Source organism: Lepidothrix coronata, unplaced genomic scaffold (genome assembly GCF_001604755.1).
Source record: "Lepidothrix coronata isolate B3197 unplaced genomic scaffold, Lepidothrix_coronata-1.0 Scaffold248, whole genome shotgun sequence".
Lineage (NCBI taxonomy): Eukaryota > Metazoa > Chordata > Aves > Passeriformes > Pipridae > Lepidothrix > Lepidothrix coronata.
In genome coordinates, this window is record NW_016690428.1 from 889,978 (window position 1) to 906,418 (window position 16,441).

A 16,441-nucleotide genomic window follows, 5' to 3' on the forward strand; every position below is an offset into this window, starting at 1 on the left:
GAGAAATCCAGTTTCAATAGGGAAGGTGTAGAAATACATTCAGAGCAGTCATTTGAGAGATGGAAGGATCCCAGTACAAATGTTTGGAGATATAAACTGCCAACCTGGTCAGGTTGAATAAGAATAAATTTCTTCCAAAAGTACACTTGAAAACCAATTTTTATTCAACATTTTAGATAACGTATTTTTATTTTCTGCAGAAGTGATTGAACTGGACTTTTGCTAAGACCTGATTTACTTGCAGTCTTTTAAAAGCACTTAAATCAAATTTTAAAGTATTAAGGAGCACACAATTGTGGCTGGAGGAGGCCAGGCTATTAATACTTAATTAAAATAGTCTTTGTTAAAATAGTACAAGAAGTTTTGGTATTAGCAGCCTGTGGTGAAGATGCAAAGGGTCTTTTCACTGGTTGATCCACTTATTGAGTTTCAGCTTCAAATCTGAGAAGCCAATGAGAGATTATTACTGTAGGAAAGCTTGTATGGTGCTTCCAGTCCATGAATATAAACAAGACGATAGAACTGTAGTTCTACAATTTTAGAGATCTTTAATTGTAGTCAGGACCATTCCCTAAAAAAAGCACTTTGTTTAATAAAGCTTTGTACATGCAATATGAATTTTTCAGAAGCTTTTTTTCTTTCCTTATATGCCTAGCACAGTGGAGTTAATTTATACATGCTGTTTGATTTTAATTGAGTAACAGTTTCTCTTCAACTAGAGCTTATCATGCATCACCAAAAAAATAATAGTAATTTAGATTTAGAGAATAGTATAATCAGGTTTGCTTAAAAAAGGCCTTAAAAATACAAATGTAATTGAAATGAAAATTATTATTTAAATTATTTTGCTTCTCACTGACTTAAATGATGATTGAAGTTGCTCACGTAAATCAATAAATTGAATCAGGCCAGTTCTGCTATGAGTTCCCCACTGCGCATTCTCAGCCTGAAGGTAACTGGCAGTTGAAATACCTAAAGATGTTGTTAAGGGAGGAGTCAAATCTGTCATCTTTACCCTGCTGTACGTACAAGAGAGTTACATTTCTGTCACATCTATGGCTGTTGAACTTAGGCTGTAAAACCATTTAGTTATTTTTACCGAAACAAAAGCAGGATGCACATCCAAGAAAGCAAATGGGATGAGAGCCTCAGACATGATTATGTTGGCCTCAGTTCACAAACCCTTGGGTACAGCCCTGTCTTGAAATCCACAGAAAGACATGCCTGTTCCTGCCGCAGCTCCTGGGACTGGCACGTGCTTTGCAGGCTTGTGCCTCAGAGCCAGGCTGGCTGCCACGACCAGGGCTGACAGGGTGGCTCTGGGAAGGGTTGGGACCCTTGGTGGTGGCAGCCCTGCTTCATCTCACCAGGGCTGAGGAAATGACATGTGGCAAGTTGTGGTATGCGTTAAGCAGTGCCAGTTGTGAAGAAAACCTATGAGTAGTACTGTGACACCTTCTGCACCCAGAGAGACTCAGGTTTGGTTCTAGGGGAGGCTGACAGACCCTGAGGCCCAGACCATGGTTCTCTGGCACTGTGGGGTTCCTCCCTCAATCTTCTCAGCTAAGTCTCAAGTCTGAGAGAGGGGTAAGGTCGGTTGGAGGAAAAGCTCTACTAGGGCCCTTTTCTCAGGGTATTCAGTTATGCTGCCAAATGACACAATCTGCTGGATTCCAGCTTCTCTGGAATACATCACCTCTCCTTTTTCTTGTTTTTCAGGTTATTTCCAGGATTTGTTGAACAAGTCAGAAAAGGCCCTTTATGATGCTTTTCCAAGCATGTATGGAGAATTGTACACTCAAAATATGAAGGTCTTCAAGGACTTGTACAACGAGCTGCGCCGCTATTACCGCAGCTCCAACATCAACTTGGAAGAGGCCCTCAATGAGTTCTGGACACGCTTGCTGGAGCGGCTCTTCAAGCTGATGAATCCCCAGTACCACATCACAGATGAGTACCTGGACTGCATGGTGAAACACGCAGAGCAGCACAAACCCTTTGGGGAAGTTCCCAGGGACCTGAAGGTGAAGGCAACCCGAGCCTTCATCGCAGCACGTTCCTACGCACAGGGCTTTCTGGTGGGCAGCGACGTGGTCAAAAAGGTGTCTCAGGTATGCTGGGGTTCTCCCTTCTCCTCCACCCTCAGATTGGCAGGAGCTAATCAACAACTGCCGTTGGGGAGGGGGGTTATTTCCCCTTCCGTTTTCATTAAAAAGCAGGCAGGTACTTTTCAGTTTTATAAAACAAACTGCTTGAGGGTCACCCCTGCAGTGGAAGGGAGCAGCAAGCCTGGACTTCTACAAGCACTGAAAGCAGCACTGAGGCAGCAAGGTGTAACTCACCACGAACCAGTCTTTACCTGATTTTAACCTGTGTAGCAGAGTGCCAAGGACATGTCAGTCGCCCAGGCTGTAAAGCCATTCCATTGCTTGCCTAGATTCCTTGTGCTTCCCTGACAGGGAAGTGCCGTGCCTCTAAATCACTCTGCCTTGTTTTCCTCCTTGATGGTGATATGCTGCACCATTGGTGGATTGCCACAAGTATGCTGGGAATACAGACAGAGGGATGTGTTTCAGCAGTCAGTGGTGGGACTGCTGTGTCTGTTTATGTAGCTGTGTCTATTTGTACAGGTTCTGTGTACAGAGAAGAGGGAGTTTGTAAAGTGCATAGGGATCTTCAGGGATGAAAGGTGCTATATAAATGTAAATTAACATGACTGAATCCAGGGTTCCAGAAGGAAGGATGTTGTCTGTATTCTTTGCTGCAGAAGCAGCCTTTCGGAGCCAGAAGAAAGTGATTGTCCTGAAACAAGATATTCAGGCTTTTCAAACAGGTATCAAGGAGAAAATCCATACTGCAAAAATGGCTTGCACAATGCACATGGAGATGGGAATCAGCAGGTGTGACAATCAGGGTGTGATTAAACTGTGAATGTAAAAATACAGGATCACAATTCATTTTCTCAGAAGGTAATGCGTGGTAATGCATAGCAGAGGACGGTACCACAATGCAGCAAATCCAGACTTTGATCTCTGGAAGAAACATTAATGTGGTAACAGTGACAAATGCTTTAATTTATCAATGTGGGACTATAAAACTGTTCAGCTACCCAAAAGCCTTTGTACATCTCATTAACATCACACTCTCCTGATACTTAAGGCAGATAAAAGAGGAGAATGATGTAATTTCAGGGGGACAAAAGTAAAATACTTTTCATAAATCCTCTGAATGGCAGAGATTTTGAGCTCTATGGGCATGATCCTGCCTGTAGCTGAGATTGGTGGGTAAAGGCTGGCAGGGCAACTGCAGGCTTCTGACCCACTGGATTTTGATTCCGCTCCCCCCTTTCTGAATTCTCCTTCTCTTGGGGATCACTCATCAAAGAGGATGCGGGGAACATGACGAGCCACAGTTCCTCCTTTTCCCTCAGCCTTTCCCCAGCCCATTCCTTCAGGATGGAGGGTCTTTCAGGAGGGTCCCAACCATTCCTGTCTCACAGAAGCCCTCCGTGGGATTGCAGTTAGCCTGGTGTCTTGCTGTTGTAGCACAGTCTGCATGAACTGAGTAGGGAAACCTCAGCACAGCCTCCCTGAGAGCCGATTTTGTAATGAGGACCCAAACTGGCCCATTTCTTCTGTCTTCAGGCCCTGTACTTTAGGCAAGAAGGGGTGAGAGTGCTAAGGAGAGAAATCCATTTTACGGATGCCCTGATAGCCCTCAGCTGTGTCTCAAACAAAAGGCCTGGTTTACCCAATTTCCTTTATTAGTTGTGGATTTACACTTGTGTCAAATGGATATGAAGTGCTGGACTCAACTCACAACTGGTGCCCTGGTTTTAGTAATTTTTCATGTTGCTTTATACTTACAATGTTAGAAGAAAGTGTATAAGACTTTTATTAAGGTCAAAACTGGGGTTTGACTTTCCTGTCAGCTGGTAGCAGTAGTCTTTAAAACTGGCTCTTTGAGCTGAAATTTCATGTGGAGCACTGGTGAGTGTTTCAGTCAGGAAATCTGAGAAAGCCAGGACACTTAGAAAAAAATTACCTAGCTTTGGACTTCAGAAAAAATCAGATTGCTTTAGTTTTATTTATTTGCAAATCCCATAAAAACTGTGGATTTCTAATAAAACCCTCCTGGTTTCAGCTTCTCGGATACTTCCAGTTCAGTGTGTCAGTATATCCCGTATATCCTGTTGCTGTTTCAGGTCCTTGGAGTCAGTGTTACTGGGCAGTCTAGAGGAGGACTGATGCTGTTTGCCAGATTTCATGGCTGTCTTAAAGTGGGGAAGAGCCTGCCCTGATTGAGCTACCGGCGTGGATTTCAGGAGATTTCTTTAATCCCTGCTATGCCTCCACTGTACCCAAGGGGTGTTTCATCCCCAGCCTTCAGCTGCTCCGATCTCAGAGGAAGCCATTGGTTCAGGCAGCCCTTGGCCAGTGGCTAGTAGTCATACAGGAATAGGAACAGGAGCCATGTGGTGGGAGCAGGCCCTCTGTGTCCTGCTGGGCATAAATAGTTTGAGGGCAGACGGGGAGAAAATGGCAAAACCGTTTTTCATCTTTACTGCCATCCAAGCTTTCAAAGCAAAGTCACCCTGACAGACTGTGGGCTCTGACACCGAGTTCTAAAACTTTTGATGCCGTGGCTGCTGCCCCAGACCTGCCCCAGCACTGACAGCAGCGGGAGCGCTGCCATCTGGGATGGGACCCGGGGCACACACGTGGTTGGTGCGGCTCTCACAGCCCAGGTGGCCTGGCAGGGCTGGGGATGGATGTGCAGGCTGGCACCTGCCCTGGCACACAGTGAGGGGTTGCCATGGCCACGCCTGGGTGGGGATGTTGGGGCAGCACCTCTGTGTTCACGTGCAGGTTCTGTGTTTCTGTAGCTGTGCTTTCAGCACAAAGTGCAGGTTTTCATTTAAGCTGCACAATGCCAAGTGCATTTTTCATCACCTGCACAAAGTAGAAGCTACCCAAACAGCAGCAGCCACAAAGTCCCTAGTGATGGGCACTCGGAGAAGGGGCTTCCCCAGGGATGCCACCTTGTGCTGCTTGCCAGGGCAAGAGAAAAGAAATATCCCAGTTCTGTTTAGGATCCTGTTTGTTGGCTGTGAGGTTGGCAGGCGCCCAAAAACAGCATTTGCTCCAACTCCAAGCATCATGTGAACAGGAGAAGGCCTTGTGCTGAGAGACTTGCTGCCTGCCAGCTGCTGCTCAGAGATCCACACTGGTGCAAGCAGATGCCGTGTTCACCAGTGAGAACGTGCCCCTGGGAAATACGTGGTGGGGGTGAACTGAAATACTGGGGAGGGGAGGAAAACTGAGATGATAGAAATGGCAGGGACTGAGGATGACCCCTTAAAAAACAAAACCAGAAAATCCTCAGGGAGGTGCAACATGATAAACAGGAATGTCCTGGCTGGTTTTGTTTCATATCACATTGCAGTACTGCTGAGGCATCTAAGCCTTAGGCCAGGACTGCTGCACGAGGTGCTGTGGGGACGGGTAGCAGAGGTGACCCTGTCTGCACCAGGATGCCCAAAAAGGGCAGTGAGACTGTGCAGGGTCCTTGCAGCCATGCCCATGCTGCACTGGTGGACAGGGAGGAGAGCTGCCCTGGGCATGGCAAAGAATGTCCAGAGTCCCAAAACTCCCCTCGCAGTCCTGACAACCTGTGAATGTTGCAGGAAAGTGCAAAAAGAGTAAAGAAGTATGTTCTAATTCCAAAGTCAGGGAGAGGAAATAATTTGAAATTAATTTTGCTCGTCAGTCAGAAAATTATTTATTATGACAATCTTTCCTTTGCTGGGTCTTCATTGGTTCTTGTTTCTAAATTTTAAGTTTCCCCAAGGGAGTGGAGATTGATGTGAACCAACACTAGCTATGCAAGCAAGAAATACTTACTCAAATAATCAATTTTAATAGTTGTTTGCATTTCCTTTTCTCAGGAGATGTTCTTAAGTCTGATTCTTATTTGAGTTTGAAACAAAATATAATGATTTTCTTTGTAAGCTTTTTCACTAAATCTTGTATTTCCTTTTGCCAGTTAAAGTTGTCTATCAGTACATTTATATTTAAGAAGTCCTGTATCTCACAATACGTTTCAGCCTTATTTTTTAAACTTTTATGTTAGAATAAGGTAAGTGGCAGCTTTCCTATTTACCATATGAGTAATTTTTAAACACATGGTGGGTCAAGCTGCATTTGGATAGGAACTGAATTCCAATTAAAAAGGCCCCAAAATAGAATTTTTTAAAATGTTTTTAATGGCTAAGTGAATGTGCTGAACACATATGGAAAATAATGTTTATCTAAACATGCTTTGCATTTCCAACAAGTCAATAACATAATAAAGACAGTATGGTCGTTCCTGGTCCTCATGTCCTTCAAGATTGCAGCCATTTTTCATACCCAGTTTTTTCCACAGCTTGAAACGACGTAGTTGACTTCTGTCTTTCAGCTTCCAGTTCCTTTTTAGTGAAGTAGTAAGATTGATCTTACTGAATAAAATGAAGAATGTAATCTTTTTCCCACACTTAGGAAACCACTGTGCTAAAACATCTCAAGTCAAGTGAACACTCCTGTCCCATGTGCTCAGTGGCACATCTCCATCCTTTCAGTGACTGATCTTTTTTTCAGAGCATCAGCAGCAAGTACATAAAACTATAAATAACATTTTATTTCATTTAAAGGATTTCACTTTTGTAGTAAAAATAAGCATTCATCTAAATTGACCTTCTCTTGATGCTCAAAAGACAGTATTAGTGTTTGTAAATAGATGTTATGAGAGTGTTGTTCCATGGCACTGTTGAGTGGCGGGAATACCCTCATATCCCCATGTTTATTTCCTTTTTACTGGGTGTTATCCCACCTCTTGCTTTGGAGCTGTCCAGTTTTTGCATGGCGGGGGTGTGTGTTCTTGTGTCCTGCAGAATCTCAATGTGGGGCACAAGCAGTGGGGAGCAGCAGGTCCCAAAGGTGCTGGTGTCACTAACAGGGATTGAGGTGGGAAGGAGCTCACCACACCCAGATACAAACAGAACTGCTGGAGCAGGCTGGGAGTTTTCCTTGGTTTTGCTTTCTGTCGTAGCAAACCACTGGTGAGGTTTTCCGAAAATGAGCTGGTCAGTGCCTGTGTAAAAGTTTGTGCTTCTGCAGACCCAGAAGCAATTCAGGGTTCAAAATGCCATAAGCACCTTTTGTAGGACTGGCTGTACTCAGGAGGAGGATGAAGAGGACCGAAGTCCTGGGGTTGAGAACACTGCAGTACTTCAGACACGGCTGTCTGTGAACACCATCTGAGGCTGCAGGCTGAAATAAGCTCTTGCACCTTCAGGGACTGGTGTCTGCAGCAACTCCTGTGCTGCCTCCCTTTTGCCAATGCAGCCTCTGGCACAGCTGCCAGACCTGCCCTCAACTGGGCAACCAGGGGGCTGGGACCTGCCCTTCCTTCTCAAGGGCAGCATCACCTCTACTGAAGTGCCTCATGTTCTCTTGCCCAGCTGTCTCTGGCAGCTTGTATGTGGGATTGCATGGCTTAAAACAGTTTAGATCTAAGTTCCTATCAGCCCAATTCCCTCTGCAAACCCAGGAGCTTAATATCCCTTTCCCTGAGCAGCTGTGCTCCCTGGGTCACCAGCCTGCCATTAGCTGCCTTCTTGCTTTAAACTGCTTGGTGCAGCAGCTCCCACAGCTCCACACACAGCACTGCTCCTTTCCAGCACTGCTGCATGTAAAGCTAGGGAGGGAATTTTGCAATAACGTTGGAATTTGTTTGGACAGATTCAAATCAAGCTGGATGGGGAACATGCAGTCTTGAACACATTCTTATGTATTTCACATATTACTTTTCAGTATTTCTATCCTTTATTACGTTTCAATCACAACCCTTCAGGGATAAAAACCCATAGGTGTTCTGAATAGAGCAGAAATAATGCAGGCAAGCAGATATATGTCTCCTATATTTACCTGGTGGTTAAAAGTCAATTGAATCTACTTTTCAAAGGATTGAAAATTGTACCAGCTGGAAATAACTGAGTCAGATGAACAGAGCAGGAAGTGTATGGAATAGGCAGGTGTTGGCTTGCAGTATTTTCCTCCAGATTGAGAGGACATGACAGCAGTTTGTCTATCCACATAAATCTTCCTCATTTTAGTATCTGAACGCAGTTAGGCACTAGACAGGAATCCAAAGACATAGCTCCTCTCAGTTAGCTGCAGGTGCTGCCTCTGGAGCCATCGCCATGGCCCTCTTGAAGTGCCCTCACTGCTGGCTGTGGAGGGAGACAAGGGACAATGCTGCTCCCTATTTTGCTGCCCCAGATTGCTTGGACTCCCCCAGCCTTCATATTTTTTATGTCTTTTTCCTGAGTCTGCAGAATGGCCATTTGGCTTCTGGGCAGCAGGGCTGGGCCCAGGCAGTCTTTCTGCCCTCAGCTTAACAGTGGCTCTAGTGTGCTGGAGTGTGAACGGCACGTGTTTGGCATCAGTCTCCATCCTCTGTGTTCCTGCCCCTGTGCTGAGCTGAACGTAGTAAGGTGAAAGTGAGAGGGTCTCTGAACTGTGATGGGGTCATCTGTGCCCTACCACTGCCATCAGACCCCAGCACAGCCACTCCCCAGCACACTCTGCCTGTGCCCTGCTTGCTTCTGATCCCTGACAGGGGTTTGGGAACATGCATCTTGAATGATAGGCTTGGTGAGGCCTAAAACTCGTGGTGCTCCAAGGACTCGTGGCTGTGCATTTAGGGAAGGAAGATGCAAAATAATGACTGAAGTGATTATACAATTCATTAGACTTTGAAAGAATCATATTTCTGTCAGCCCTGCAGCTGTTTCTTTTAGAGTTTTACTCTGAAAAATTGGAAAGCTTGGTTCATTTAACACACATCAAGGTGCTAATTACATCAGGGCTGGCATAAACATGCACAAGGCAGCTGCTGACCATGTGGTGGAGAGAGCAGAGTGTGCTCCCCACACCAGCTCTCACTGCACCACTGAGGGCTGGGCACACCTGCAGCTCCCGCTCCTTTCACCAGAGACTGGGCGCTGACTGCCCAGTGCGTGGAACAGCCTGATTTCCACACACATGGAGATGCAAAGAACATCACAGTCTTTCTGTGATATAGTTTTTATAGTAATATTTGAGGGTCCTTCCGTGGGGATGATGTAAAAGTGAAATGTTTCCCAATGTGAAATTGCCACATTGCAGATAGCCCCGATCACAGAGCCAGACAGCTCCCCTGTGAAACACAAAACTGTCCTCTGGGTGCTGGTCTTGTGCTAAAGGAGAGCAAGGCTGGCTTTCCAAGCCCTTTCCTGGGCTGTCAGTCATCCCGCAGGAAGCTCAGCAGTGCTCCTCACTGCCCGCCTGGCAGGATCCGCTCCTCTGCTTGGCCTTTTTTTGTAGCTGCTGTTCTTCATACTGACAACTGTATCCCAACTGTACAATTCCAACAGAGGGATTTGGGGTAACTGGAGTGGCTTTGAATACCCACCTGCATTTCCCAGCACACACAGCCTGATCTGTGGCTTGAAGAGCTGACCTGTTGTCCCTTAAACACTTTCCGAGAAAAGGTTTTTCACAGCTGGCAGAAAACCTTACTTTACTTCTCTCACCTGCCTTTAAAATTCACATGAGAAGGTAAGTGAGGACACCACAAATTCCTCGGTTGCAGCTGCCCATGGGGCTGCATTGAGCCCCAAACCTGGGGAGCTCTCCAGCTGCTCTCTCAGCTGCTTTCTGCTGGCTTCAAAGCACCCCTTGGTTTGGAAACCTAAGTTGCCTCATGTGACTGGGTTTAACTGATACTTCTGGAGGTTAGAATGGCCATTCAGACAGCAAGGCCTTCTACCTGGGAAAATATACCTGGCAGTTAGTGCAGGCACATTTTGACAGATATCTGATGTCTGGAGGTATTTTGTGTTCACACCTACCAACTCCACGTTACACCAAAAGCACAGCCAGGTGCTGCATGACCCAGTGCCCACGCTGGGTCTGCCCTGCTCCTCAGAGACTAGAGCCAGGAAGGGACTGGGAGAGCAGGGACATGGTCCAGCATGGGAAACACCAACTCTACCCCACAGAGAGCTCCCTGCAAATCACCTCGTACTCCCTTGGGCAAAATTTTTGGAGGGAATAGAGCCCACAAAACAGCACTTCCACCAACAATGTTAAGCACTAGCTCAGGCTTCTCACCCCATCAGCCGACCTGCCCATGTCTCCATGACAATCCAAGTGGGTTGACAACACTTCCAGCAGCCTCTAGTTTTCACCCAGGCCTCCCTCTCCACCCCTGAATCTCTCCCCTCTACCTAACCCTGCTTCCCCTGGGAAGCAGGGCACAGATGGCTCACAGCAGCCTGGGGATAATGTGCAAGGGGGGTAGGAAAAATACCAGCAAGAGCTCAGCTTATTTTATTGGTATTAAATGCCTTTCAGATGTACTTAAAGGCCCCTGAAGGCCAAAGAGTCCCATCACATTGCAGCAAGGCTGCAAGTTCTCATTTGCTTTTAAGCCAAGCTTCAAAAGGAGAAAGGATTTGGATGATTTTTTTTTCATTTTTTTTTTCTTTCCCTTGTTTGAAGCCAGCACTTCAAAAGCAGCATCTGCAGCTTGGCTGCAGGTTCTGGGTGCCGGAGGAGCCGGCCACCTCCTGATGGGAGCAGGAGGAGATCCGCCACCAGCCCCGGGAACAGTCTCACCCCCTTGAAGCCATCCAGAGCCGGTGGCATAGCCCAACCACACACTGTGCTGCTGTGGTAGGAGCTTGGTACTGCCACTGTTGAAATGATTGTCCTGTGGCTTCCTAAAGTTCAACCTTCCTCTGGAAGCTGGGAGGGGTAAGGAAAAGCATTGCTTGATCAAAAACACCACGTAATTCCTGGATGTGACATGTGGAACTTGTGCCGGCACTAGTGCCTCTTTGGCTGCAGTTCCCTGAGGCCTTCTTCTCTGCATCCTACACTTGGGTCTTTCCAGCCACCTTTTCAGGAAATAATTGACTTGGATAAAGAAATGTTTTTTGGAGTAAGGAGGACGTAGCAGCTTTTAGCTGAGTGCTAGTGAAAACTCAATAACACATAAGACTCATATCATTGCTTCCATGATCTGTTTGTGCCCTGATATTGCTCAGGGGGTTTCAGAGGCTTTGAATTTTTTCCCAAGCAGTAGGCATTAGGGTAACGGCAGAAAATGTGTCTCCTCTTTGCCCCTCTCTGTTCTTCTGTGTGACCTGTCAATTGACATCCCATGTCAGAAGGGTAAAAAACCCTCCACTGTTCCATATTCAGTGAGGTCCAGGGTCAGGAGGAATTGCACTGTTCTTTGCACCAACTCTTACGCTGTAAAGAGGTCTACAAATCAGTGGGTACTGTTTGGAAAATCAGCATGTAACCTGGGTAGGAGCTTTAGTGGGAGAAAGAACAGATCGTGGTGGGGCTGAGGGAAAAGTGTTCCATGGCTTTAGAAGGTGTGCTCTTGTTACCTGTGAGCATGTGTAGGTGTGCAAAGATGGATAACTTGGGTTGAACATGCACATCAAAAGTTTGATTTGCTCTTTAAAGGTGCAGAAGGATAAGAAGGCTTTTTCCTCTAGAAAAGTCTAGCCTGTTTCAACCAAAGTGCTGCCCTGCTGCTGTGTGTCCTACAGAGACTAAAGCCCTCCCAAGAGCTGTCTGCACTCAGGTGTCTCTGGTCCATCAAATGCTCGTGCAGTGGTGTCTTGTGTTTGAGCTGAGTGCTTTCCCCATCTAGAAGTAGTTTCTCCTCCCTATGTTTTTGCTTCAGAAAATGTATAGCTGTTCCAAAGTTATGTTTAGGTCCTATGAAGAATAACTTAACTCTCCTTAAGCGCGCGGGGAGAGAGTAGGTTGTCATCCTCAAGCCTCCTGTGTTTCTATGATTCTCTGCTTGGAAAGCAAATAAAGTACAGGGCAGAAGCTTTTTTTTTTTTTGTTAGGAGCCTTTCACACTGAATGTTTTCTAAATTGGCTGGGGAGTGGCAAGGAACCCAGCTAGCGACTAATCCCCCAGCCCATCCACTCAGCAAATGGCTTGTGAAAGTCATTCATTTTACTGTAATTGATTTAAACGTTGCTCAGGAGGAGGAAAAAATTAAGGAAACCGATGTCACTCTGAATAGAGAATTATGTGTTCTCAATGTTCTGTCCTGTTATCTCCACACGTGCCCGTTCTCCTCCGGTTACTGAGCAAACACTGTGCCGAGGAGTCACACGGCAAATCCCAGCTCAAAATTCCTGTGAGCAAGCTCCAGTGCTGGCCAGGACATGAGACAGGAGAGTCTGTAAAGGTCCTTGGCTCTAGCAAAGCATTTCCCTCTTGCCGCGGTCCGAAAGGGGAGGATGGGACCATGGCACAGCACGAGTCCGGGGCACAAGGGTGGGATGCAGGTAGAATGCACTATTCACGCGTGCACCCGGTCTTTTAGCAGCTCGGGAGGGGAAAGGGCCAGACCATGGGGCGGAGCATGAGACAGACAAGCGGGGGGACAAACCAGGATAGGGACACGGGCAAAAGGGGGAGGAACGTGGGAGGAACTGGGGAGAGAAGGGGCGAATGGAGGCTGTCCCCTCTCTGTAGCTTCTCCAGCCAATCGGCAGAGAAACAGAGGAGCAGGGAGGTGAACAGGCTGGGACATGCCCGGGAAATACAAATTCTGGGGAAGCATACAATGTGTATACATAATAACTGTAAAGTCTGTAGCATAAAGTCCTTTCAATCACTGTACATCTTTTTCCACTTCTGAGATTTTCTCCATTCTGATTCCTGGTCCTTCACACCCTCCAGCAATTCACATCTGGTTGGGTGGCTCCATCAACAAAGCATGGGCACATCAGGCTTTGGAGAATCGCCGTGGAAAAGCACAGAGCTCGGCCCTGGCTACGAGCACAGTCATGGGGTAATACCTGATGACAACCTCCTTGAAATGTCACTGCTTATGATGGAACACGGCTTTTTATAAGGCAGCCACCTGTTTCCCTTGCATTACCTCATTGTTACTACTGTATTCCCAGCTGTAAAGTAGTTTTAATTAAAGTGATTTACTGCTTAATATGATTTGTCCCATATTTTGGGTATATCTTAGAAGATAGTATTTTTTCCTTATCACTTCATCACTGGGTGTACACTTTAAAGGACTGTACCCATGGATGTCACTGGGGTCAGAATTGAGTATGTGGATTTTAACTGAGCAATGACATAGGATCAATGTATTTTTAAGCTGAGCTTAGCTTTGTTTTGCATTTTTATTTATACCTCTGACAAGTGAATGAGTTCCCTGGCTCCAAGCCATACCTCTCAATAATGATTTTTTTTTTCCATATTCTTTGGAAATGGCTTCTCCAATGTATTATGCCTGTTCTCTTGACATCTTAATGCAGTTTCTAGGTCACTGAGCTAAGAAAAGACTACAGGTGCCACTAAAGTGTCCTTAAAGGAGAACCAGCCACAGGCTGGGCCAGGTTGATGGTACTTAGAGAAATCAATTATTGTCATGTACTATCTTCATGCTGTGCCAGATCAGTTAAAGATGAATCAATTATGCCAGGTTTCACTCCATCTGCAGGAGTTTTCATGCTTCTGCCCTCAGGCCACCTGTGGTGAACAGAGGACGTTGCTTATTGATCCATCAGTTATTGCAGTTCTGCACTGGGAAACCGGGGTGCTCTCCAGCAGGTCTTAGCTGGCCCCCATTAGCTGTTGGGCAGGGGGTAACTCATAATGTTTTGGGTTCTTTTGAAGACTGAAAGGTGAAAGCAAAAGCACTAAGAAGTCAAGATATCTCAGTGTGCAGGTGGAGGTCAGTCTGGACCTCCTGCCAGCCTGGAGAAACTGCCTCACTCCCGCTGTGCAGGCATTTCTCTGGAGGGAGCTGGCATGGAGGGAAGGTGCATGGTCCCTCATATCCAACCCAAGGAGCTCTTCTCCCCAGTGCCACTGCTGGAGCTGGTTGTGCCCTACAGGTGAGCAGGCAGGGGATCTGCAGCACTCTCCTGCTTGTGTTACTGTATCCGTACCCTGGGAGGGAAGCGCAGCCCCTCCTAACAGGGGCTGGTATTCCCCTAAGTGGACACAGCATTCATGAGAAAAACCTGGAAGCTAACTTCAGCAAACTAATCCATGAGGACTAAGAGATATTTGAAGGGCTCTGTTCCTTAATATGCTGCAAGTCCCTCAAAGGGATGGTGCAGGATCAGGGTTGGGAGGGGCTCTGGGAGCCCCAAGCCCTCACCCCCTTGTGCCCTGTGTGGAGCAGTAGTCCATGGGCTGGGTGGAACGATAAGAAACTGAGCTCCGGCCAAGCAAAACATGGAGAAAATACTCTGTGAGATTCCTCTTCCTGCTCTCTAATCCCTCTGTTCTTGGTTCACCTCTGCAGCCTCCCTGTGCCAAAGGAGTGCTTCTGCCAACAGGAGAGGTTGGAGTCATTCTCTGAGGAAAGGGAATGAAGCCTGGTGTCATGCACCTGCAAAAAATTAATACTTATCCTTTCTGCCAAGAGATTAAGTTGAACAGTTGGCACCTGCCAGATTCAGCAGAGTATCAGCCAGCTGATTATGGATGTTTCACCTGCTTGTCTTCAGAGGAGAGGCTGTGGGGCAGGGAGTAGGGGCCAGGCTCCCTGCTGTGAGGCGGTGGGGCACTGCACTGTCCTCCAGGAGGAAAAGCCACCATGCAAGAGTGACAGGCTGCCAGTGCACACACACCTCCCTCTGACATCCAGAAATGTTCCTTGCTGAGGTGCAGAAGCAGCTTTTTTTTCCCCCCAGACTCTCAGGAGCTGAGCCTGAGCCTCGGGCACCGTTGTTGCCTGCACCCACTGCCCCAAGACAGTGGCAGCAACCCACCATAGCTGCCTGGGCACCGGTGTGGTGGTGGGTGGTGTGGCTGGTGACAGGCAGTGTGGCTGGCTGACAGCCGAGGAGAGGTTGGAGGGAGGTGGGCCACAGGACAGAAGGCAGCTGTCTGCACCGTGGGGAGCCTTGGCAGCTGCCCACGCTCACCCGCCGTGCCAGAGGGCAGATGGAGTGGGTGGGCACCAAGGAGCAGGCGCTCGTGGCCGCTGCCCTTCTGCAGCTCTGAGGGGTGGCCGGACACGGGTGGCCCTGCATGATCACTCTCCAGTGGGAGAGCGAGTGCTGAGCTCAGGGTGTGAAGGTCCTTTCTGACACACACAAAGTAAATGCAGAGGCCAGAATGAATTCTGCAAGCAGCAGTACTTGTGAAATGCCCACTGGGCCTGTCACAAGCTTCACTGAAATATGGGCTTGCTGTGGTCACCCCTGTGTAGCTCCAGTGCAGGGCTGGGTTTAAACCATACTTTAAGCATCTTGGAGATGCTTTTCTGAGCCAAAATGTGTCTCTTGCCTCTCTCAGTGTACCCCACAGGTTCTGGCAGGGTGTCAGTAGCTTTGTGTCCTTCCTGCTGGTGGCTGTCCTCTCTGCCCCAGGGGGCTGGCCTGCACTGCCTCAGGGAAGCTTCCTGCAGGCAATGCTGCACTCCTGTTTTCCACCCAGAGCACCTCATCTCCCTGCGCTCCAAAAGGCTGTGCAGTGTGACCGTGGAGGTATGTGGGTGCAGACAATGATCTGTCCCCATCAGTGCTGTGGAAAGTGGCTCACCCAAGCGACTCACCTGTGCTGCAGGTGCTGGGCTGTGCAGCTGGTCTGTGGGGTGGGAGGTTACAGTGCTCCAGGGCCATGGCTGGATATGGGATGAGCAGTGATGGGCTGTGCCAGTAAAACACAGGGACAAAGTTGTGTTCAGGCCTGCACAGGCTGTGTGATTGTGTTGGAGTGTCACTGTAAAATCCATGTACGTCAGTGCCCTGCCCGGGGAAGGGGAGGTCACAGCTTTCCCAGCTGGATCCCTTGCTTTTTGTGTGAGTGATCTGGATTTGAAAGGTCTGCACCTACAGCCTGTGCTCTTACCTGTTGCCTTTCAGTCACTATTCAGCCATGATTATTTAAACCCTGAGATGTTTGCCTGTCCCTCTGCTTTGTTGCATCCCCTCTGAGATCGCTGAGGCGGGAAGCGCAGTGGCTTCACCGCTTCTCCCGTGGATGAAGCTTGTGGCAGCCATGCGGTGCGGCGGGATGGAGCCTCCATCTCCTGGTGACTGAGCCGCATGGCAGCTGGGCACCGGGACCTGCCTGTGGGAGTTGTCTCAGGAAGGAGCCGGAAAGCTGGTCCAGGAAGCCAAGGAAAGCTTTGATGTGTGAGTGGTCCCTGCCAGGCTCAACCCCTCTGGCCACAGTGGGACACAGTGTTTATCCAGAGTCATCTCAGGGCCTGCTTCTGGCTGAAGCAGGCTCTGTTTGGGTTCTCTCTCTGAGACCTAGAAATTTTTGTCCTCATCATGAAAAAGGTTCTCACGAGGTTATTTTAAAGCATTGCTGCCCGATGAAGCCTCAGCACCAT

At 47.8% G+C, this 16,441-nt stretch overlaps 1 protein-coding gene across 4 annotated transcripts in view; it reads left to right on the forward strand.

Moving 5' to 3' along the window:
• Positions 1-16,441, forward strand: part of GPC1 (glypican 1) — a 203,831-nt gene that overhangs the window by 173,174 nt on the left and 14,216 nt on the right. For all 4 annotated transcript variants that reach the window (XM_017835099.1, XM_017835101.1, XM_017835102.1 and 1 more), the window contains exon 3: positions 1,720-2,111. In XM_017835099.1, the coding sequence (XP_017690588.1) occupies positions 1,720-2,111 (392 nt within the window). The remainder of the gene's footprint in view (positions 1-1,719; positions 2,112-16,441) is intronic.